Here is a 22,139-nt window from a genome sequence, read left to right on the forward strand (position 1 = left end):
CTGTGCGTAGGATGGCGTTGAAGACCCGAGTCAATGCGACAAGGGCCCCTCTGGACAGCATACCTAGCGCCGCGTTGGGGATCCCGTCGTGACCTGGGGCCTTACGCCTTGGTAGACGTAAGGCCGCCTTCCTTACCTCAGTGGGAGAGATAAACTCGATCCCTTCGAGTGCCGGTGTCGGGTCCCTAAGGAGGTCCCCTACTCTACGCCCTACATCCTCGTGATGCGCGGAGGCTGACAGTGCGGGTGGATGGGGCGAGAACTGCTCTTCCATATACTCCGCAAGTATCTCCGCGCGGTCCTTCGCTGCGTGGACCCGCCTCCCCCCGCCATCTAGGAGAGGGGTGACGGGGACCTTAGCTCGAGTCAGCTGTCTATTGAGATGATGGAGAGACGTTTGCGACTCGCCAGCCTGGTCGATTCTCATCTCCCAGGTGGCCCCTCGCAGCTCCGCCATCTCAGCAGACAGCCGCTCGGCCAACGCATTCAGGTCGCGCTTGACCCGGGGACAACGTGTGCGCGCCCAGAGCTCGCGCAGCTTACGCTTTTTAGCGAGCATGTCGCTTAGACGGACTGGGAGTGGTGTACTATAGCGGCCCGTCTCCACAGGGGACTGCGAAGTCGAAGCCGCCAGGGCATTAATAATTGAGGTTTGAACCGCCTCGGTGGCGGCTTCGACCCCCTCGGCGGAGGAGAGCGAGCCGCTAAACTTAATAGAATTTAAAGTATTTTTAAACTTATCCCAGTCCGTCTTGCTGCGGAGTCTGGGGGGTTCCACACACGCCGCCCCAAGGCCAAGAACGACCAATATGGGCAGGTGTTGTGTGTCCAGGTCATACAACACCTCCACATGGACTGGACACGCAAGATCCTTGTGGAGTATGATGTCCAGGACATCTGGGCGGTGGGACTCGTCCGAGGGGATATGGGTAGGGGCCTCAGGACCCTGTACCTCATAGCCTTTAGCCTCGGAGTCTTCATACAGCTTCCGTCCCACGGGACTGATGACTCTGGACCCCCAAGCCAAGTGCTTGGCGTTGAGGTCACCAGCCACCAAGGTCGGAGCACCACCATCCATGATGTTCGAGATGTCCTGCGGGTCAAATTGGGGACCTGGCGGGCGATACGCCGCATAGAGTCGCAGGTCCCTTCCCGCCGCACTCAACGCTACCCCTATGGAGCGCGTGTGGGTGAACGGCGGGTGTGGCAATTCCTCGTGTACCAAGTCGTGTCGAACCGCAACCGCGGTTCCCCTGAAAGGAAATCCCGTGGGCGTCTGTTCGTCACGCCGGTACACGTGGTAATTAGGTAGCCTTAGATCGAGGCCTGCACGCAGCTTGGTCTCACCCAGGAGCACGACGTGAATGTCCTGCGCCTGTATGAGACCACGCAGCGCTTGCAGGTGTCTAGTGACGCCGCCCGGATTCCAGTACAGCACCCTGAGGGACGCTGCACTGGACCCCGAGGACGTCTGAGACAATCCGTTGCACGGCCGCAACCAAGTCCGGGTGCCGGGCCACTGCCTCGCAGATGGACTGCACTGCTGTGACAAGGGCATCTGCGGGCGTGTCAAGCCCGAGGGCACGAAAGGGCCGCGCAACGGCGACCGGTGTTGTGGTCTGACGGGGGCGTGGTGTTGGTCGCTCCTCCGGTTCCTCGATCCTTAGCCGCCTCTGCGGTCTCCTGCGGCCGGTGCCCTCCTCTGCGACAGGCTGGGCCGGGAGTTGGGCACGGCGGGGGCGCGGAGCGGGCTGTCGCGGCTGTAGGGCCGGCGCGGACTCAGGAACTACCTGTGCCCGGGCCGGCTCCACCGCCGGAGCGGGGGCTGGCCCCGCGGCCGGATGCGTCTCTGGAGCTGGGTGTTCTGTCTCCATCGGCTGGGGGGTCGACTCGGCGAGGGGTACCCGCCGGGTCTCCCTCTGGTTCCTAAGACGCGCGGCGTTCCGACGCCTGTTATGCCTTTTACGCTTAGCAGACGTCGGGCGCCTCGCCGGTGCCATTAGAGATGCACCGGCCGCGGGCTCATACTCCTCCACTTGCCGCACTGAGGGCCCCACTGCGGTGGGCGGCGCACGGCTCCTGGCTGGAGGCGCCGGAGCAGGTGCGGCGCCCCGCTGTTGACGAGGGCCGGGAATAGGTGGTGGTAGCGCGATGCTTTTGGCCCGCGCCACTCGCCTAAGAACCGCACATCGCCTATCATTGGCCATGTGCGGTCCATGGCAGTTGGCGCACTTGGCTTGGGCATCGCGCGGTAGGGGACAATCCCGAGTTGCGTGTCCCTGCGCGCAACGGACGCACTTCGGCTGCCTGAAGCAGTTGTACGAGGCGTGGCCGAAGCCTTGGCAGCGGTGGCACTGGGCCGGGCCACCTCGGCCCCTCCACGCCTCGACAACCACCCCCGGCATGTTAAGTAGCTCGTCCACCCTGTAAAGGCGGGCGAGCTCCTCCTGGCCCAAGTGGTCCATCTGCACGTGAAACGTGCAACCCGGGCGTCCTCGCCTCGGTGGAATGTACGTCCCGAAACGTACCGGAAATCCAAGCGCCCTGAGCGCCCCGCATACTCTCTCCGGGTTCGTATCCGCCGGCAAGCCCCACACAGCCACCTTAGTGGGGCGGTTCTCGCGCGGCGTATAGCAGAACCAGGAGAGATCTGGCTCTGTGCCTGCTAGGTCGGTCAGGAACGCCTGGACCGTCCGGTACTCTTCAGGCGTCTGAGGGATAAACCTAATCCCTCGTCCATAGGGCCGTGCGCTCGGCGCGCGACCCAATCGGGCTCGCAGCACCTCGAAGTGCTGCGTCCAATTTGGGAACCGCTCCACCACAATGGGGGGGTAACCCTTGGGCCTGTCGTCAGCTCGAGGACCCTGGGATGGTCCACCAACGACGGGTGAACGTTATCCACATTAGGGATAATCGCAGGGGTCAACCCAACCGGAGTGCAATGGGAAGGCCTCGCCCTGGGGGAACCGCCTTCCTGATCACGGTGTCCCCTACGCCAGGTAAGTATGAGTTCACCCCCGTAGAGCCTGGTACTTATACGAGCCAGGACGACATCTCAACAGCGTGATGCAGAGGAGACTTTTATGCTGCTATCTAGCAGCGAATCAACAGATACGATAATAAGAACAAGCGCCACCTAGCGACTAGTCCATTGGAATGTTATAATGACCAATCATTATAACATTCCAATGGACTAGTCGCTAGGCTTGGCGTGCACAAGTCAAAGACGCCATTTTACTTTTTGAATATCAAAAGGGGTTTGTGTGAAGCGAAATTTAAGTTTATGTAAACTTATATCCTAATTTGTGGTGTCGAGGGACAACAGTTGCGACCCTACAAATTAGGAATTAGGTTTGTACCAAGCCCTCAAAATATTTAAATGTAATAGACATATAATTAGTAGTAAAAATAAATAAATGAACCAAATGTGTCAAGAAAAGCAAAAGGCCAACGACACGCGGTGTTCCCAGGCGGTCACCCATCCAAGTACTGACCGCGCCCGATGTTGCTTAACTTCGGTGATCGGACGAGAACCGGTGTATTCAACGTGGTATGGACGTTGGCGAGAGAGATGGTGAAATTTCTGAATTGTTGAAAACTATATGCATTAACATATTTTTGTTTAAAGTTACTTATTTTATAGCTTTCATTCTTCTATAATTAATAACAATCGAAACCATTATTAGAGCAACTTTATTTTTTTTAGATTTTATTCATAGACCGGTACAATAGTCTAAATAGTACTTACATTTGTGTTGTGTTAATAAATTAATATGGCCGATGTAGCTATCGGCCATATTAATTTATTAACACAATTAGACGAGTCATTTTGTTACTGTAAAAATATAATTTTAATGAAGTAGGTAAATATTCTATTCTACGACTATTATATTCATAAATAAATATAGAATGTTGAATGAAATATATTAAAAATATAGAGCAAAGAAAAAACGTACAAAAATCAATAAGCCACATGAATGAGGAAATCTTTAAAATAAGGCCAGATAAGTAAAGAAGTATGGAGAGATTTTATGAAAAGTAAGCAAAAGGCCAACGACACGCGGTGTTCCCAGGCGGTCACCCATCCAAGTACTGACCGCGCCCGATGTTGCTTAACTTCGGTGATCGGACGAGAACCGGTGTATTCAACGTGGTATGGACGTTGGCGACAGTGAGCGTGAAACCTACATACACAACGATACCAAAATAGTAAGCTTTATTACTAACAAATTAACTCTAAAGGGTATAACAACTATGTACTCGAACGCCTTTATTTCTATCACCATTGTTTTATCAATTGCACTTAAATTTGATTTTTCCAAATATAGACAGAAGTTCTTAATGCGAAATTACTCAATAGATGGCGTTGTGTACAACTACACATTGCTAAGTTGGTTCTCATATATTCCACCAGGTGGATACATCCTTAAACGGTGCATTGATATTTCTTTTACTTAAAAGTTGGCTTTTTGTTTCATGTCACAATTCCTTTTTTAATAATATATGACTTTATTTTAAATGCTTTCTTCATACATTTTGCTTTCATTTCTACAATCTTCATTGTTATATTTCATATATAATTTCATTAAATATTATTTTTTGGTTATGAATGCTAGAATATAAACTGCAATGAAATTATGCATTTTATTGTAATGCATTTGATTTATTTTATTGCATAAGCCGAATTAATGACTAAACGATGTTTATATTTCATAACATTTGTCGCCAACGTCCATAGGACGATAGTTTACACTAGGAGAAGGGAAGAATAAATAGCATGATACTTCCAGGCAGTGATTTGCTAAATAAAGATACTACCAGAGTGAAAACTAAAGTATAATACCAGATAGTCAATATCAAATTATAAAGTAATGAGGTTGAGTAAAAAAAAAAAGAAAGAAACATACATATATGATTTGTCCCTAAGACAAGAAGTTGGAAACTTGTAAATAACAAAATAAATCAAATAAAAATGTTACAATGCGACAAATTACCAATAAAATCCAAAAGGTATGTTACTACTATTAAGAAGAATGGATCAAAACAAAATCACTATAAGTAATAAGATTGAGCAAAAAAAACTAACCAAATAATTCACCACCTCCATGTTGAAGTTGGCAAAAATACACAATAAATTCGATGAAAACGTTAAAATACGAAAAATTGCAAAAAGGCCAACGACACTGGAGGCACATTTTAAAGACCATTTAATCTTGACGACTTTTTTTGTTAGATTTCTTCTTAACGTGAGTGAAACCGCGAGGCACAGCTAGTATCATATAATTACAAACAAATCAGGAATATTGAAAGTATATAAGAACCCTGAAAAGGAAATGTTGGATGGAAAGAATGGATCATACAGTATTGAGAAAAAAACTAACTGTAACAAAAGTAACAGAAAGAAGTTCCTTCCCCCCTTCATTTATTGGTTAGGGATAAGAAATTAGAAATATGGAATATGTAAATATGCAAAAATAAATCTGATAAAAATTTAAAAGTGGGGAAAATTGCAAAAGGCCAACGACACGCGGTGTTCCCAGGCGGTCACCCATCCAAGTACTGACCGCGCCCGATGTTGCTTAACTTCGGTGATCGGACGAGAACCGGTGTATTCAACGTGGTATGGACGTTGGCGACTGGAATTTTTAAATATACGCATCGTATAGCCATGTGCAGCACGTGACGTCATTAGAATTTGATATAGTCATTTTCTTAAACTGTCTATAAAAAGAACTATTAAAAATATTTCAACATAAAATATGTAATAGTAAAAAGAAATAAATAAACCAAATGTTTCAAAAAGTAAACAAAAAGGACAATGAATAATCGTAATTCAAGATTTAAGTATATTATTAATATCTTGACATTGATTAGTATATTTCTAGTTTTTCTACAGTACTTTTTCTTTTGATTCTAAGTCGCCAATATAAATACAAAGAGTAATACTTTTTGAATGCAATTAAGGCTTTAGTCAAAGTTATACCTACTTTTATAACTACTGCTACTATATTATGCGATTCATTGCATCCTTCTATTTTAGCCACAGGTTTACAGTGAAACGTGATTTTTTTAAATTACAGAAATGAGAAAAGGCACTATTATAGAACACAAGCATAAGAAAAATAAATCACAAAGTAAAATGTAGATGAAAAAGTATAAGTGGAAAAAGCAAAAGGCCAACGACACGCGGTGTTCCCAGGCGGTCACCCATCCAAGTACTGACCGCGCCCGATGTTGCTTAACTTCGGTGATCGGACGAGAACCGGTGTATTCAACGTGGTGTGGACGTTGGCGACTGATGATATGAAATATAAAAATCGTAGTCATTAATTGAGGTTATACAATAAAATAAATCAATTTCATTACAATAAAATGCATAATTTCATTGCAGTTTATATTCTAGCATTTATAATCAAAAATAACATTTATAGAAATTATTGTATGAAATATATGAATGAAGGTTGTAGAAAAGAAAGCAAAATGTATGAAGAAAGCATTTATTATAAAGTAAGATATTATTAAAAAAGGAATTGTGAAAAAAAAAAAACAAAAAGCCAACTATTAAGTAAAAAAAATGTTAGTGTACCGTTTAAGGATGCAGTACCACCTGGTGGAATAGATGAGAACCCACTTAGCAATGTGTAGCTGTACACAATGCCATCTATTGAGTAATTTCAGCATTAAGTACTTCTGTATTTATTTGGAAAAATCAAATTTAAGTGCAATTGATAAAACAATGGTGATAGAAATAAAGCCATTCGAGTAGGTAGTTGCTCCCTTTACCATTTAGAGTTAATTTGTTAGTAATAAAGCTTACTATTTTGGTATCGTTGTGTATGTAGGTTTCACGCTCACTATTCCAACGTCCATACCACGTTGAATACACCGGTTCTCGTCCGATCACCGAAGTTAAGCAACATCGGGCGCGGTCAGTACTTGGATGGGTGACCGCCTGGGAACACCGCGTGTCGTTGGCCTTTTGCTTTTTCCACTACTACTTTTTATCTACATTTACTTTGTGATGTCTTTTTCTTATGTTTTTTTACATAATAATATTGCCTTTTTTCATTTCTATAATTAAAATTTTCACGTTTCACTAAACACCTATGGCTAAATTAGAATGGGTATAACCACAGTACAAATATGGACCAGTATGGAAACTAAGCCTAGTTTATAAAATAAATACCTACACTTTATCGAAGCAATTAGGTTGTCACTATATTATTTTTATTAATAGTGTTATTTATTTCTATTTTAGCATTTACTGTGCTGTAATGATCAATCAATGGAATTGCATCAATCAATCAATTGCAATCAATCGATTTTTTCGCATTTGAACATATTTTTCGGATTTATTTTGTAATTTACGTATTATAACAACTTTAACATGGAGGTGGGGGAATTTTTTGGACAATGTTATTACCTACTTAAAGTGATATAGTTTGATCGATTCTTCTTATTATTATTAATTACATACATATTTGTTCTTTTTTTGATAAGTTTTCGCACATTAACATTTTTATGTGATTTATTTTGTTATTTACATCATATTTCCAACTTCATGTCTCTAACCAATAAATCATATTTGTTTCTTTCTTAATTTTTGCTTAATCTCATTACTTTGTAATATGATAGCGGCAACCAATCTGAAGAGTTTCCTCCCTGGCAGTATATGATTACTGAAATTAATATTTATTCTTCCATGCTGCTAACGTGAACTAAACAAAGCATAGACCAGGATAAAGATCTGTGGGACAAACAGTAGCTAGCTAGCACAGTTCAGGTCACAATAAAACCAGAACTAAAAATTAGATGGCGCTACTTCTGCTAGTGTAAACGAGTAACGGTTAAAAATATTTGCCACTAGATGGCGATATATAAATGACGTCACGAAATCTGAATCACGCTAACAACATGTTGTTCAAGGAACCATAAGTACCCGGTTTTGCGCTGATGAGCTCATACTTACCTGGCGTAGGGGACACCGTGATCATGAAGGCGGTTCCCCCAGGGCGAGGCCTTCCCATTGCACTCCGGTTGGGTTGACCCCTGCGATTATCCCTAATGTGGATAACTCGGACGCGTAATTTTTGATAGTGGGGACTGCGTACGCGCTGTCCCCTTTCTAAGAACTATTAAGTTAAACTGGAAGATAAATAATCTTCATTTCTGCAATTGATTAGGTCATTAGGAATTAGGATTAGGAATTAGGAAATAAATTCCTACCAACGAACAACAATTTGGGTAAACTTAACCCAGTTCCAGTAAAACAACTGAACATAGCGATAAAAATTAAGCAAATGATCTCTATAAGCTAATAAGCTCTATTTTTAAGCAGTAGTTTGTAATGCCATAATATTACTTTTGCATTACAATAAAATGCAAAATTTTCTTATTAATCCTATTCTAAATCCAAATGATCCATTTTAGGGGTTCCATATTCATAGTGTAAGAACGGATTCCTATTATTAAACCTTCGCTGTCTATTCGTGTATCCCAGGGCCCTATCTCTTGAACCGTAATAGAAGGACACTTGTCTTGAAATGTTTACAGAGTAAATACAACGGCAAAATCTGAATCTGATTATATCATTTACCGTGAAGAACTTTTACAAAGGGACAGCGCGAACGCAGTTCCCACTATCGGAAATTACGCGTCCGAGTTATCCACATTAGGCATAATCGCAGGGGTCAACCCAACCGGAATGCAATGGGAAGGCCTCGCCCTGGGGGAACCGCCTTCCTGATCACGGTGTCCCCTACGCCAGGTAAGTATGAGTTCACCCCAGTAGAGCCTGGTACTTATACGAGCCAGGACGACATCTCAACAGCGTGATGCAGAGGAGACTTTTATGCTGCTAATATCTAGCAGCGAATAAACAGATACGATAATTAGAACAAGCGCCACCTAGCGACTAGTCCATTGAAATGTTATAATTAGTGGTCCTTGGCGTGCACAAGTGAAAGACGCCATTTTACTTTTTGAATATCAAAAGGGGTTTGTGTAAAGCCAAATTCAAGTTTATGTAAACCTATATCCTCATTTGTGGTGTCGTGGGACAACAGTTGCGACCCCAAAAATAAGGATTAATGTTTTCACCAAACCCCCTGGACATTTACGTCATAATTGACAATATGACAATTTCAAACCAAAAACATTTCAATGTAATAGACATATAATTAGCAGTAAAAAGAAATAAATGAACCAAATGTGTCAAAAAAAGCAAAAGGCCAACGACACTGGAGGCACATTTCAAAGACCATTTAATCTTGACGACTTTTTTTTTTAGATTTCTTCTTAACGTGGGTGAAACCGCGAGGCACAGCTAGTATCATATAATTACAAACAAATTAGGAATATTGAAAGTATATAAGAACCCTGAAAAGGAAATGTTGGATGGAAAGAATGGATCATACAGTATTGAGAAAAAAACTAACTGTAACAAAAGTAACAGAAAGAAGTTCCTTCCCCCCTTCATTTATTGGTTAGGGATAAGAAATTAGAAATATGGAATATGTAAATATGCAAAAATAAATCTGATAAAAATATAAAAGTGGGGAAAATTGCAAAAGGCCAACGACACGCGGTGTTCCCAGGCGGTCACCCATCCAAGTACTGACCGCGCCCGATGTTGCTTAACTTCGGTGATCGGACGAGAACCGGTGTATTCAACGTGGTGTGGACGTTGGCGAGAGAGATGGTGAAATTTCTGAATCCTTGAAATCTAAATGCATTAACATATTTTTGATTAAATTTACTTATTTTATAGCTTTCATTCTTCTATATTTAAAAACAATCGAAGCCATTATTACAACAACTTAATTTTTTTTAGATTTTATTCATAGACCGGTACAATAGTCTAAATAGTACTTACATTTGCTACATCGGCTATATTAATTTATTAACTCCTTTAGATGAGTAATTTTCTTACTGTAAAATAATTTTAATGAAGTAAGTAAATATTCTATTCTACGCCTATTCATAAGTGAATATTGGATGTTTAATGAAATATATTAAAAATATAGAGCAAAGAAAAACCGTACAAAAATCAATAAGCCACATGAATGAGGAAATCTTTAAAAGTAAGGCCAGATAAGTAAAGAAGTATAAAAGTAAGCAAAAGGCCAACGACACGCGGTGTTCCCAGGCGGTCACCCATCCAAGTACTGACCGCGCCCGATGTTGCTTAACTTCGGTGATCGGACGAGAACCGGTGTATTCAACGTGGTATGGACGTTGGCGACAGATGCTATGAAATATAAAAATCGTTTAGTCATTAATTCGGCTTATGCAATAAAATAAATCAAATTCATTACAATAAAATGCATAATTTCATTGCAGTTTATATTCTAGCATTTATAACCAAAAATAACATTTATAGAAATTATTGTATGAAATATATGAATGAAGGTTGTAGAAAAGAAAGCAAAATGTATGAAGAAAGCATTTAATATAAAGTAAGATATTATTTAAAAAGGAATTGTGAAAAAAAAAAACAAAAAGCCAACTATTAAGTAAAACAAAATTTCAGTGTACCGTTTAAGGGTGCAGTACCACCTGGTAGCATAGATGAGAACCAAGTAAGCAACGTGTAGCTGTATACAACACCATCTATTGAGTAATTTCAGCATTAAGAACTTCTGTCTATATTTGGAAAAATCAAATTTAAATGCATTTGATAAAATGGCGGTAGAACTAAACCCGTTCGAATGCATAGTTGCTCCCTTTACCCTTTAGAATTAATTTGTTCGTCATAAAGCTTACTGTTTCGGTATCGTTGTGTATGCCGCTTTCGCGCCCACTGTTGCCAACGTCCATACCACGTTGAATACACCGGTTCTCGTCTGATCACCGAAGTTAAGCAACATCGGGCGCGGTCAGTACTTGGATGGGTGACCGCCTGGGAACACCGCGTGTCGTTGGCCTTTTGCTTTTTCCACTACTACTTTTTATCTACATTTACTTTGTGATTTCTTTTTCTTATGTTTTTTTTTTACATAATAATATTGCATTTTTTCATTTCTATATTTAAAATTTTCACGTTTTACTAAAAACCTATGGCTAAATTAAAATGGGTATAACCACTGTACAAATATGGACCAGTATGGAAACTAAGCCTAGTTTATAAAATAAATACCTACACTTTATCGAAGCAATAGGGTTGTCACTATATTATTTTTTAATAATAGTGTTATTTATTTCTATTTTAGCATTAACTGTGCTGTAATGATCAATAAATCGAATTGCATCAATCAATCAATTGCAACCAATCGAATTTTTCGCATTTGAACGTATTTTTCGGATTTATTTTATAATTTACGTATTATAACAACTTTTACATGGAGGTGGGGGAATTTTTTGGTTAGTTTTTTGGACAATGTTATTAGCTACTTAAAGTTATATTGTTTGTTCCATTCTTCTTATTATTCTTATTAATCACATACATATTTGGCTTTTTTGGTAAGGTTTCGCATTCTAACATTTTATGTGATTTATTTTGTTATTTACATATTATTTCCAACTTCATGTCTCTAACCAATAAATCATATTTGTTTCTTTCTTAGTTTTTGCTTAATCTCATTACTTTGTAATATGATAGCGGCAACCAATCTGGAATTATACTTAAGAGTTTCCTCCCTGGCAGTATATGATTACTGAAATTAATATTTATTCTTCCATGCTGCTAACGTAAACTAAACAAAGCACAGACCAGGATAACGATCTGTGGAACAAACAGTAGCTAGCTAGCGCAGTTCAGGTCACAATAAAAACCAGAACTAGAAGTTAGATGGCGCTACTTCTGCTAGTATAAACGAGTAACGGATAAAGATATTTGCCACTAGATGGCGATATAAAAATGACGTCACGAAATCTGAATCACGCTAACAACATGTTGTTCAAGGAACTATAAGTACCCGGTTTTGCGCTGATGAACTCATACTTACCTGGCGTAGGGGACACCGTGATCATGAAGGCGGTTCCCCCAGGGCGAGGCCTTCCCATTGCACTCCGGTTGGGTTGACCCCTGCGATTATCCCTAATGTGGATAACTCGGACGCGTAATTTTTGATAGTGGGGACTGCGTACGCGCTGTCCCCTTTCTAAGAACTGTTGAGTTAAACTCGAAGATATACAGTCTTCATTTCTTCAATTGATTATATTTCCTAATTCCTACTAACGACCAACAATTTGGGTAAACTTAACCCAGTTCCAGTAAAACAACTGAACATGGCGATAAAAATTAAGCAAATGATACAAATTACTTCATTCTTCACCAAAGGGTAATGAGACTAAGCTCTATTTTTAAGCAGTAGTTTGTAATGCCATAATATTGTTTTTGCATTACAATAAAATGCATAATTTTCTTATTAGTCCTATTCTAAAATCCAAATGATCCATTTTAGGGGTTCCATATCCATAGTGTAAAAACGAATTCCTATTATTAAACCTTCGCTGTCTATCCGTGTGTCACAGGGCTCTATCTTTTGAACCGTAATAGATGGACACTTGTCTTAAAATGTTTACAGAGTAAATACAACGGCAAAATCTGAATCTGATGATATCATTTACCGTGAAGAACTTTTACAAAGGGACAGCGCGAACCTACTATCAAAAATTACGCGACCGAGTTATCCTCATTAGGGATAATCACAAGGGTCAACGCAACCAGAGTGCAAAGGGAAGGCCTCGCCCTGGGGGAACCGCCTTCCTGATCACGGTGTCCCCTACGCCAGGTAAGTATAGACGACATCTCAACAGCGTGATGCAGAGGAGACTTTTATGCTGCTATCTAGCAGATAATAAACAGATACGATACTAAGAACAAGCGCCACCTAGCGACTACTCCATTGAAATGTTATAATTATTGGTCCTTGGCGCGCACAAGTGAAAGACGCCATTTTACTTTTTGAATATCAAAAGGGGATTGTGTAAAGCGAAATTCAAGTTTATGTAAACCTATATCCTCATTTGTGGTGTCGTGGGACAACAGTTGCGACTCCACAAATGAGGATTTAGGTTTGCACCAAACCCCCTTGACATTTACGTCATAATTGGGCCTATGACAATTGCAAACTAAAAATATTTCAATGTAATAGACATATAATTAGTAGTAAAAAGAAATAAATGAATCAAATGTGTCAAAAAAAAGCAAAAGGCCAACGACACGCGGTGTTCCCAGGCGGTCACCCATCCAAGTACTGACCGCGCCCGATGTTGCTTAACTTCGGTGATCGGACGAGAACCGGTGTATTCAACGTGGTATGGACGTTGGCGAGAATGATGGTGAAATTTCTGAATCGTTGAAAACTATATGCTTTAAAATATTTTTGATTAAAGTTACTTATTTTATAGCTTTCATTCTTCTATAATTAATAACAATCGAAGCCATTATTACAACAAATTTATTTTTTTTAGATTTTATTCATAGACCGGTACAATAGTCTAAATAGTACTTACATTTGCTACATCGGCCATATTAATTTATTAACTCCTTTAGAGGAGTAATTTTCTTACTGTAAAAATATATTTTTAATGAAGTAAGTAAATATTCTATTCTACGCCTATTCATAAGTGAATATTGGATGTTTAATGAAATATAATAAAAATGTAGAGCAAAGAAAAATCGTACAAAAATCAATAAGCCACATGAATGAGTAAATCTTTAAAAATAAGCTAGATAAGTGAAGAAGCATAGAAAGATTTTATGAAAAGTAAGCAAAAAGCCAACGACACGCGGTGTTCCCAGGCGGTCACCCATCCAAGTACTGACCGCGCCCGATGTTGCTTAACTTCGGTGATCGGACGAGAACCGGTGTATTCAACGTGGTATGGACGTTGGCGACTGGCATTTTTAAATATACGCATCGTATAGCCATGTGCAGCACGTGACGTCATTAGAATTTGATATAGTCATTTTCTTAAATTGTCTATAAAAAGAACTATTAAAAATATTTCAACATAAAATATATAATAGTAAAAAGAAATATTTAAACCAAATGTTTCAAAAAGTAAACAAAAAAGACAATGAATAATCGTAATTCAAGATTTAAGTATATTATTAATATCTTGACATTGATTAGTATATTTCTAGTTTTTCTACAGTACTTTTTCTTTTGATTCTAAGTCGCCAATATAAATTTGCAAAGAGTAATACTTTTTGAATGCAATTAAGGCTTTAGTCAAAGTCATACCTACTTTTATAACTACTGCTACTATATTATGCGATTCATTACATCCTTCTACTTTAGCCACAGGTTTACAGTGAAACGTGATTTTTTTAAATTATAGTAATGAAAATAGGCACTATTATAGAACACAAGCATAAGAAAAAGAAATCACAAAGTAAATGTAGATAAAAAGTAGTAGTGGAAAAAGCAAAAGGCCAACGACACGCGGTGTTCCCAGGCGGTCACCCATCCAAGTACAGCCCGCCCGATGTTGCTTAACTTCGGTGATCGGACGAGAACCGATGTATTCAACGTGGTGTGGACGTTGGCGACAAATGCTATGAAATATAAAAATCCTTTAGTCATTAATTCGGCTTTTGCAAGAAAATAAATTAAATGCATTACAATAAAATGCATAATTTCATTGCAGTTTATATTCTAGCATTCATAACCAAAAAATAATATTTAATGTAATTATATATGAAATTTAAGAATGAAGATTGTAGAAAAGAAAGCAAAATGTATAAAGAAAGCATTTAAAATAAAGTAAGATATTATTAAAAAAGGAATTGTGAAAAAAAAAAAACAAAGTAATAAAAATGTTAGTGTACCGTTTAAGGATGCAGTACCACCTGGTGGAATAGATGAGAACCAACTTAGCAATGTGTAGCTGTACACAATGCCATCTATTGAGTAATTTCAGCATTAAGAACTTCTGTCTATATTTGGAAAAAAAAAAATTAAGTGCAATTGATAAAACAATGGTGATAGAAATAAAGCCATTCGAGTAGGTAGTTGCTCCCTTTACCCTTTAGAGTGAAATTTGTTCGTAATAAAGCTTACTATTTCGGTATCGTTATGTATGCAGTTTTCGCGCTCACTGTTGCCAACGTCCATACCACGTTGAATACACCGGTTCTCGTCCGATCACCGAAGTTAAGCAACATCGGGCGCGGTCAGTACTTGGATGGGTGACCGCCTGGGAACACCGCGTGTCGTTGGCCTTTTGCTTTTTCCACTACTACTTTTTATCTACATTTACTTTGTGATTTCTTTTTCTTATGTTTTTTTTTACATAATATTGCTTTTTTTCGTTTCTATAATTAAAATTGTTCACGATTCACTAAAAACCTATGGCTAAATTAGAAGGATGCAATGGGTATAACTACAGTATAAATATGGACCAGTATGGAAACTAAGCCTAGTTTATAAAATAAATACCTACACTTCATTGAAGCAATAGGGTTGTCACTATATTATTTTTTATTAATAGTGTTATTTATTTCTATTTTAGCATTTACTGTGCTGTAGTGATCCATAAATAGAATTGCATCAATCAATCAATTGCAATCAATCGAATTTTTTGCATTTGAACGTATTTTTCGGATTTATTTTGTAATTTACGTATTATAACAACTTTTACATGGAGGTCGGGGAATTTTTTGGTTAGTTTTTTGGACAATGTTATTAGCTACTTAAAGTTATATTGTTTGATCCATTCTTCTTATTATTCTTATTAATCACATACATATTTAGCTTTTTGGTAAGGTTTCGCATTCTAACATTTTATGTGATTTATTTTGTTATTTACATATTAGTTCCAACTTCATGTCTCTAACAAATAAATCATATTTGTTTCTTTCTTAGTTTTTGCTTAAATTCATTACTTTGTAATATGATAGCGGCAACCAATCTGGAATTATACTTAAGAGTTTCCTCCCTGGCAGTATATGATTACTGAAATTAATATTTATTCTTCCATGCTGCTAACGTAAACTAAACAAAGCACAGACCAGGATAAAGATCTGTGGGACAAACAGTAGCTAGCTAGCGCAGTTCAGGTCACGATAAAACCAGAACTAAAAGTTAGATGGCGCTACTTCTGCTAGTATAAACGAGTAACGGATAAAAATATTTGCCACTAGATGGCGATGTAAAAATGACGTCACGAAATCTGAATCACGCTAACAACATGTTGTTCAAGGAACTATAAGTACCCGGTATTGCGCTGAAGAACTCATACTTACCTGGCGTAGGGGACACCGTGATCATGAAGGCGGTTCCCCCAGGGCGAGGCCTTCCCATTGCACTCCGGTTGGGTTGACCCCTGCGATTATCCCTAATGTGGATAACTCGGACGCGTAATTTTTGATAGTGGGGACTGCGTACGCGCTGTCCCCTTTCTAAGAACTGTTGAGATAAGAAGCTGGATAAATATAATAATCTTCATTTCTTCAATAAATTGATAGAATAATTTGGGTAAACTTATCTAGTTCCAGTAAAACAACTGAGCATGGCGATAAAAATTAAGCAAATGGTACAAATTACTTTGCAGACACTCTACACCAAAGGGTAATGAGGCTCTATTTTTAAGCAGTAGAGTTTTTGTAATGCAGTAGTATTGTTTTTGCATTACAATAAAATGCTTAATTTTCTTAATTGTCCTATTCTAAAATCCAAATGATCAATATTGTGGGGTTCTGTAACCATAGTAGAGTAAAATGGGATTTATTATACTTCCGCTGTCTATCCGTCTGTTACAGGGCTCTGTCTCTTGAACCGTAATAGATAGGCACTTGGAATTTTCACAGAGTACGTACATCGACAAATATCTGATGTTTACGAATATTATTATATTTTACCGTAAATAACTTTTACAAAGAACTTATCAAAAATTACGCGTCCGAGTTAAGTAAGTATGGACGAGCCAGGACGACATCTCAACAGCGTGATTCAGAGGCGACTTTTATACTGCCATCTTGCAGCGAATTAACAGATACGAAAATGAGAACCAACGTTACCTAGCGACATAACGCCGGTTTATCTGCACACTTTCACGCTGTACTGACACCATGCTTCAAGGTCCATAGTGATAACTGATCGCCAACTAAGGTGATTTTAATCTATGATCAAAGTCATTCAGAGTGTTATGTCGTTTGATGAGGGCGTTGAATGATAATATAACCTACTCCTAAATTCTAATAAAACTAAATGTATTAAATTTATGCTACCATATGTAAGGAGTACGGGGATGAATTTCACTCTAAATGGTGAGACTTTGCAATCTGTCAATGAAAATGTTTTCTTGGGGATAACCATTGATTCTAAACTCCAGTGGGGTCCTCACATCTCTGCTTTGTCCAGCAGACTTAGTGCTGCAGCTTTTGCAGCAAGAAGAATTAGACAGTTAACAGACATCCCCACTGCCAGGCTTGTCTATTTCAGTTACTTTCACAGCATTATGTCTTATGGCATTCTGCTGTGTGGTAGTGCTGCTAACATAAACTCTATATTTACTGTTCAAAAAAGAGCAATAAGGTCAATATATAGTCTGCGACGTGGTGAGTCTCTGAGAGAACTATTTCCCACTTAACATATTGACGGTACATAATCAACACATCTATGAACATATTATGTATATAAGAAAACACACTGATATGTTTGAAAAAAATAGTAACCACCATAACTTTAATACTAGAAATAGAAATAAATTAGCAATTCCTAAACATAGATTATGCAAGGTGGCTAGATCTTTCATAGGTAACTGTATTCGCTACTACAATAAAATACCTGACCACATTTTGAATCTCACAGAAAAAAGTTCAAACATGTCGTTAAACAAACGCTATCTGAAAAAGCATACTATAAACTAAGTGATTATTTGACTGACAAAACGGTGTGGTCTGAAGTAGTTCCAGCTCCACATGTACCAATAGCTTAAGTTTAACATTGTAAAAAACATTTTTTTTTAAAAGATGTGTGTTATGGAGTTTCTTTCGCCGCTTCTTCTCCATTACGAAACACCTTGTGAAGTGGTGGTAGTTGTATATTGACATTCAAAAAGTGCTTTGTAAAGAACCTATTTTGAATAAAAAAAATGATTTGATTTGATTTGAATAAATAATTACGGCCGTGTTCCTTTTTCATCTTAAAGTATTACTGTTATAAATATCATAATATCCAAAGCAAATCAAGTAAAATTAACTTAACATTGAAATTAAGTTCCACAAGGTGTTTTGTAGGACCTAGTAGCTAGTTTAGGAGACAAAGATTATATCCACAAGATAAAATTAAAATATGCAATAAAAATAAATGAATCAAATATGTCAAAAATAACAAAAGGCCAACGACACGCGGTGTTCCCAGGCGGTCACCCATCCAAGTACTGACCGCGCCCGATGTTGCTTAACTTCGGTGATCGGACGAGAACCGGTGTATTCAACGTGGTATGGACGTTGGCAACAGTGAGCTCGAAACCTACGTACACAAAGATACCGAAATGGTAAATTTTTTATTACGAACAAAGTAACTCTAAAGGGTAAAGGGAGCCTATGTACTCGAAAGGGTTTGTAACCATAGTAGAATAAAAACGGGTTTATTTTTATCATCTTTTTTATCAATTGCATTTAAATTTAATTTTCTCAAATATAGACAAGTTTTTAATGCTAAAATTACTCAATAGATGGCGTTGTATACAGCTACACATTGCTTAATTCGTTCTCATCTACGCTACCAGGTGGTACTGCATTCTTATACGGTACATTGATATATGTAGTACACAACTACACACACATTTCCACCAAATATCATATTTGTTACTGTCATTAAAATAATAATTCAATTCAATAATTTCAATTCAAAAAAGCGTGGGGTGCATTTTACTGCGGTTCATAACTATTCTCTCATAGATAATTGCCAATAGAATGATTGTAACATTTAAAATATCAAGCACCCCACACTTTTTACTCTAAATTGAATTATTATTTTAATAACTAAAATTTGATTCTAATTTTATTTTGAGGCGATCAATTGTTCGATCATCTATCTACTACTGTAATATTAAACTCTTTGTTATTAAAAATTATAATCATAAATGCACCTTAAACTGATATTCAAATTTTCTTTAAAACGACCGATGAGAATAAGTAATTAATTAATATTAATAAGTAATAGCTTCCTGTCTCAATTAAGTAGTACTATTTACCCTTTCAAAATCAATTAACATTCGTTATCATTGTTATACGCACTTACTATTCAAAACTTATTTATTGTTATTCGATAAATTATCTTTTTTTACAAATAATAACTATAAATAAATAAATAATAAGTGGGTGTTTAGGTATTGGGTATAAAACTATAAAAAGAATTTTTTTTCTTGACATTTCAATTTATAACACTATTTTCCAAAGTGAGTGTTGATCTTATTTCTACTTTTTATTCAACATGCTCTGTTATATCGTATGTGTGATATAGCCGAGTGTCAAGTCTAGCAAGTAAATTTTAAAGTAGTTAACTAGCAGTAAAATCGGGTCAATTACTTTTTATCCACCTCCATGACATGATAAATCGAAAGGAGTAACTGGGAAGAATACGGAAAACAAATGTCAATACTATAAAGCTTGTTTTCAAAGTATTTTGTATATTCTTTACAATAACTATGTTGATGTTTTCGTTCAAATGAATGTTGATGATATTCTGAGTTTAATATTTATATCTTGTATTAATTAACCTAATAAACTATAATATGTAATCTACTGCAGAATTCATGAAAATTAGTATAATACCTTGTTACGTCATATTTATACCAAAAATATCTATGTATTTTTTAAATGCATCGTTGCCAACGTCCATACCACGTTGAATACACCGGTTCTCGTCCGATCACCGAAGTTAAGCAACATCGGGCGCGGTCAGTACTTGGATGGGTGACCGCCTGGGAACACCACGTGTCGTTGGCCTTTTGCTTACTTTTCATAAAATCTTTCTATGCTTCTTTTCTTATCTGGCCTTATTTTTAAAGATTTCCTCATTTATGTATTTAGGCTTATTGATTTTTTTACGTTTTTTCTTTGCTCTATATTTTTATATATTTTTCTTTAATAATTCAATATTTACTTATGAATACAATAGACGTAGAATAGAATATTTAACTACTTCATTAAAATTATATTTTTACAGTAAGAAAATGACTCGTCTAATTTTGTTAATAAATTAATATGGCCGATGTAGCAAATGTAAGTACTATTTAAGACTATTGTACCGGTCTATGAATAAAATCTAAAAAAAGTAAAGTTGTTGTAATAATGGCTTCGATTGTTATTAATTATAGAAGAATGAAAGCTATAAAATAAGTAACTTTAAACAAAAATATGTTAATGCATATAGTTTTCAACGATTCAGAAATTTCACCATCTCTCTCGCCAACGTCCATACTACGTTGAATACACCGGTTCTCGTCCGATCACCGAAGTTAAGCAACATCGGGCGCGGTCAGTACTTGGATGGGTGACCGCCTGGGAACACCGCGTGTCGTTGGCTTTTTTGTTATTTTCCCCATTTTTATATTATTATTTTTTAGGGGGGGGACTTCTTTCTTTATTAGTTTTTTTCTCATTCTCAATACTGTTTGATCCATTATTCTTCTCAATATAAGTAACATTTCCTTTTCAGGGTTCTTTAATCCTTTCAACATTCCTGATTTATTTATAATTAAAATGATCTTTGAAATGCGCCTGCCGAGGCGCTCATTTTATACCAATGGCTTCCTTTAGGATATACAGATAAAATAATACAAAAACGTTCATACACATAAAGTAATACATAAAAGTTTGTAATTACAAACTTTTAAAGTCATTTTCATTTTCTGTTTGAAAATCCGTCGTTTTTTGTTTCTTATATCTGTCATATGGATGTTGTTTTTCTCTTTCCTGTTTTTGAAATCACCCGATCTTGAATCACTTAAGTCAGCGTCACAAAAGTTTCAAAAGTTTTACAAGTAAATTTATTTTTAATGACGTATCCGCGCGCTCAGCACTTGCCGCAATCTACAAGCCTTTACAAACGTATGGCTAAATTGTTTTGGTACAATTTGGTACCCATACGAGGCTGTCCCTCTATCCACACGTTTAAATTAGAGATGTTCATTGAGGTTTGCCAAATGTGTGGATTTATTTATTTGGGAAACAAACGGATACATAGCGCAGTTATTCTAACTTAAGAATAAAACATAAATTAGTAGAAAAACACGAATTACATGTGAATGTGGTATAAGATACCTATTTTTTTTGTTTCTCGAGGGTAATCTTCTAATGAGACTCAATCTTTTTATAGGAAAATACGAGTTATGTGAGACTCTTACTCATTACAATCCCCTCCGTAGTCTCATATTGTGTAAGATACATGACATTCAGTATTTTTAAAGTTTTACTAATATGCCATTGAATATAAATCTAACATTATCCGTCCAATAATAACGTTTTTACCGCGCTTTTATTAGCTTGAGCTGTATGTATGTATGTGTATGTATGTATGTATTTGTATGTATGTATGTAACGGAATCTCTGAACTCGACTTTTACCCACTTTGAATGGTCCGATTAATTTAAAATTTTGAACAATTATCAACAACCGATAACAATACACGTTTTAAATAATTTTATCCCATTCACCTCATCAGGATCGTCAGGAATCAGGATTAACTATTTTCCTAGTGCGATAGGGTGGTTTTTAGTCTTTAATATAATTATTTAAATCTATTATTCAACATTGCTGGCAATATCCATCCAAAACTGTAAGTATACGTCCCACTAACCTGCCACCAGCCGCGATGAGGTCCCTTGACCGGTGTTTGGCGGCACGCTGGTCCGTCCTCACCACCGACATCTGCCAGAACACGCCGCTGTGCTGCGTTGCGTTGTACGCCAGGAACGGCGCCACTGTTATTGGACACTGGAATATGTGAAATAAATACTAAATGAGCTTCGCACTATGAACATATGAATTTGAAGTTCCGGCCTAAAATTTCTTAATGCTATTTTCTTTTAGCATGATTTTTATTTTTTAAAAAAAAACTAAGTTATAAATTGTTAGTCAAGACTGACTGTTTGTAATGTCTTTAATTTTAATTGTGTAGAGAGAAAGAGATCCACTACCTATTGAGAGGTGAGAGAGAATCAGAGACCGCATCAATACG

The 22,139-nt window shown here is 37.9% G+C and overlaps 1 protein-coding gene, 19 non-coding genes and 2 pseudogenes across 20 annotated transcripts in view; 8 read left to right on the plus strand and 14 right to left on the minus strand.

Moving 5' to 3' along the window:
* Positions 1–22,139, minus strand: part of Gcn2 (eukaryotic translation initiation factor 2 alpha kinase Gcn2) — a 54,595-nt gene that overhangs the window by 12,748 nt on the left and 19,708 nt on the right. Inside the window, exon 22 of the mRNA XM_073073603.1 lies at positions 21,759–21,895. Coding sequence (XP_072929704.1) covers positions 21,759–21,895 — 137 coding nt within the window. The remainder of the gene's footprint in view (positions 1–21,758; positions 21,896–22,139) is intronic.
* Positions 2,873–3,007, minus strand: LOC140743059 (uncharacterized; annotated as a pseudogene).
* Positions 3,446–3,564, minus strand: LOC140743053 (5S ribosomal RNA). Its single transcript, XR_012102361.1, has one exon. It is a non-coding gene; the product is annotated as a 5S ribosomal RNA (ribosomal RNA).
* LOC140743009 (5S ribosomal RNA) lies at positions 4,049–4,167 on the minus strand. The gene has a single exon (XR_012102323.1). It is a non-coding gene; the product is annotated as a 5S ribosomal RNA (ribosomal RNA).
* Positions 5,516–5,634, minus strand: LOC140743010 (5S ribosomal RNA). Its single transcript, XR_012102324.1, has one exon. It is a non-coding gene; the product is annotated as a 5S ribosomal RNA (ribosomal RNA).
* On the minus strand, positions 6,175–6,293 carry LOC140743036 (5S ribosomal RNA). Its single transcript, XR_012102348.1, has one exon. It is a non-coding gene; the product is annotated as a 5S ribosomal RNA (ribosomal RNA).
* Positions 6,859–6,977, plus strand: LOC140743035 (5S ribosomal RNA). Its single transcript, XR_012102347.1, has one exon. It is a non-coding gene; the product is annotated as a 5S ribosomal RNA (ribosomal RNA).
* LOC140743051 (U1 spliceosomal RNA) lies at positions 7,962–8,124 on the plus strand. The gene has a single exon (XR_012102359.1). It is a non-coding gene; the product is annotated as a U1 spliceosomal RNA (small nuclear RNA).
* Positions 8,613–8,775, minus strand: LOC140743056 (U1 spliceosomal RNA). Its single transcript, XR_012102364.1, has one exon. It is a non-coding gene; the product is annotated as a U1 spliceosomal RNA (small nuclear RNA).
* LOC140743037 (5S ribosomal RNA) lies at positions 9,572–9,690 on the minus strand. Its single transcript, XR_012102349.1, has one exon. It is a non-coding gene; the product is annotated as a 5S ribosomal RNA (ribosomal RNA).
* LOC140743011 (5S ribosomal RNA) lies at positions 10,123–10,241 on the minus strand. Its single transcript, XR_012102325.1, has one exon. It is a non-coding gene; the product is annotated as a 5S ribosomal RNA (ribosomal RNA).
* On the plus strand, positions 10,807–10,925 carry LOC140743019 (5S ribosomal RNA). The gene has a single exon (XR_012102332.1). It is a non-coding gene; the product is annotated as a 5S ribosomal RNA (ribosomal RNA).
* LOC140743052 (U1 spliceosomal RNA) lies at positions 11,938–12,100 on the plus strand. Its single transcript, XR_012102360.1, has one exon. It is a non-coding gene; the product is annotated as a U1 spliceosomal RNA (small nuclear RNA).
* On the minus strand, positions 12,588–12,742 carry LOC140743058 (U1 spliceosomal RNA). Its single transcript, XR_012102365.1, has one exon. It is a non-coding gene; the product is annotated as a U1 spliceosomal RNA (small nuclear RNA).
* LOC140743012 (5S ribosomal RNA) lies at positions 13,156–13,274 on the minus strand. Its single transcript, XR_012102326.1, has one exon. It is a non-coding gene; the product is annotated as a 5S ribosomal RNA (ribosomal RNA).
* LOC140743018 (5S ribosomal RNA) lies at positions 13,723–13,841 on the minus strand. Its single transcript, XR_012102331.1, has one exon. It is a non-coding gene; the product is annotated as a 5S ribosomal RNA (ribosomal RNA).
* Positions 14,382–14,498, minus strand: LOC140743041 (uncharacterized; annotated as a pseudogene).
* LOC140743013 (5S ribosomal RNA) lies at positions 15,054–15,172 on the plus strand. Its single transcript, XR_012102327.1, has one exon. It is a non-coding gene; the product is annotated as a 5S ribosomal RNA (ribosomal RNA).
* Positions 16,188–16,350, plus strand: LOC140743054 (U1 spliceosomal RNA). The gene has a single exon (XR_012102362.1). It is a non-coding gene; the product is annotated as a U1 spliceosomal RNA (small nuclear RNA).
* LOC140743015 (5S ribosomal RNA) lies at positions 18,290–18,408 on the minus strand. The gene has a single exon (XR_012102328.1). It is a non-coding gene; the product is annotated as a 5S ribosomal RNA (ribosomal RNA).
* Positions 19,788–19,906, plus strand: LOC140743020 (5S ribosomal RNA). The gene has a single exon (XR_012102333.1). It is a non-coding gene; the product is annotated as a 5S ribosomal RNA (ribosomal RNA).
* On the plus strand, positions 20,368–20,486 carry LOC140743038 (5S ribosomal RNA). The gene has a single exon (XR_012102350.1). It is a non-coding gene; the product is annotated as a 5S ribosomal RNA (ribosomal RNA).

Source organism: Epargyreus clarus, unplaced genomic scaffold (assembly GCF_041222505.1).
Source record: "Epargyreus clarus isolate Ecla_fem2 unplaced genomic scaffold, WU_Ecla_fem_2.2 ptg000006l, whole genome shotgun sequence".
NCBI lineage: Eukaryota > Metazoa > Arthropoda > Insecta > Lepidoptera > Hesperiidae > Epargyreus > Epargyreus clarus.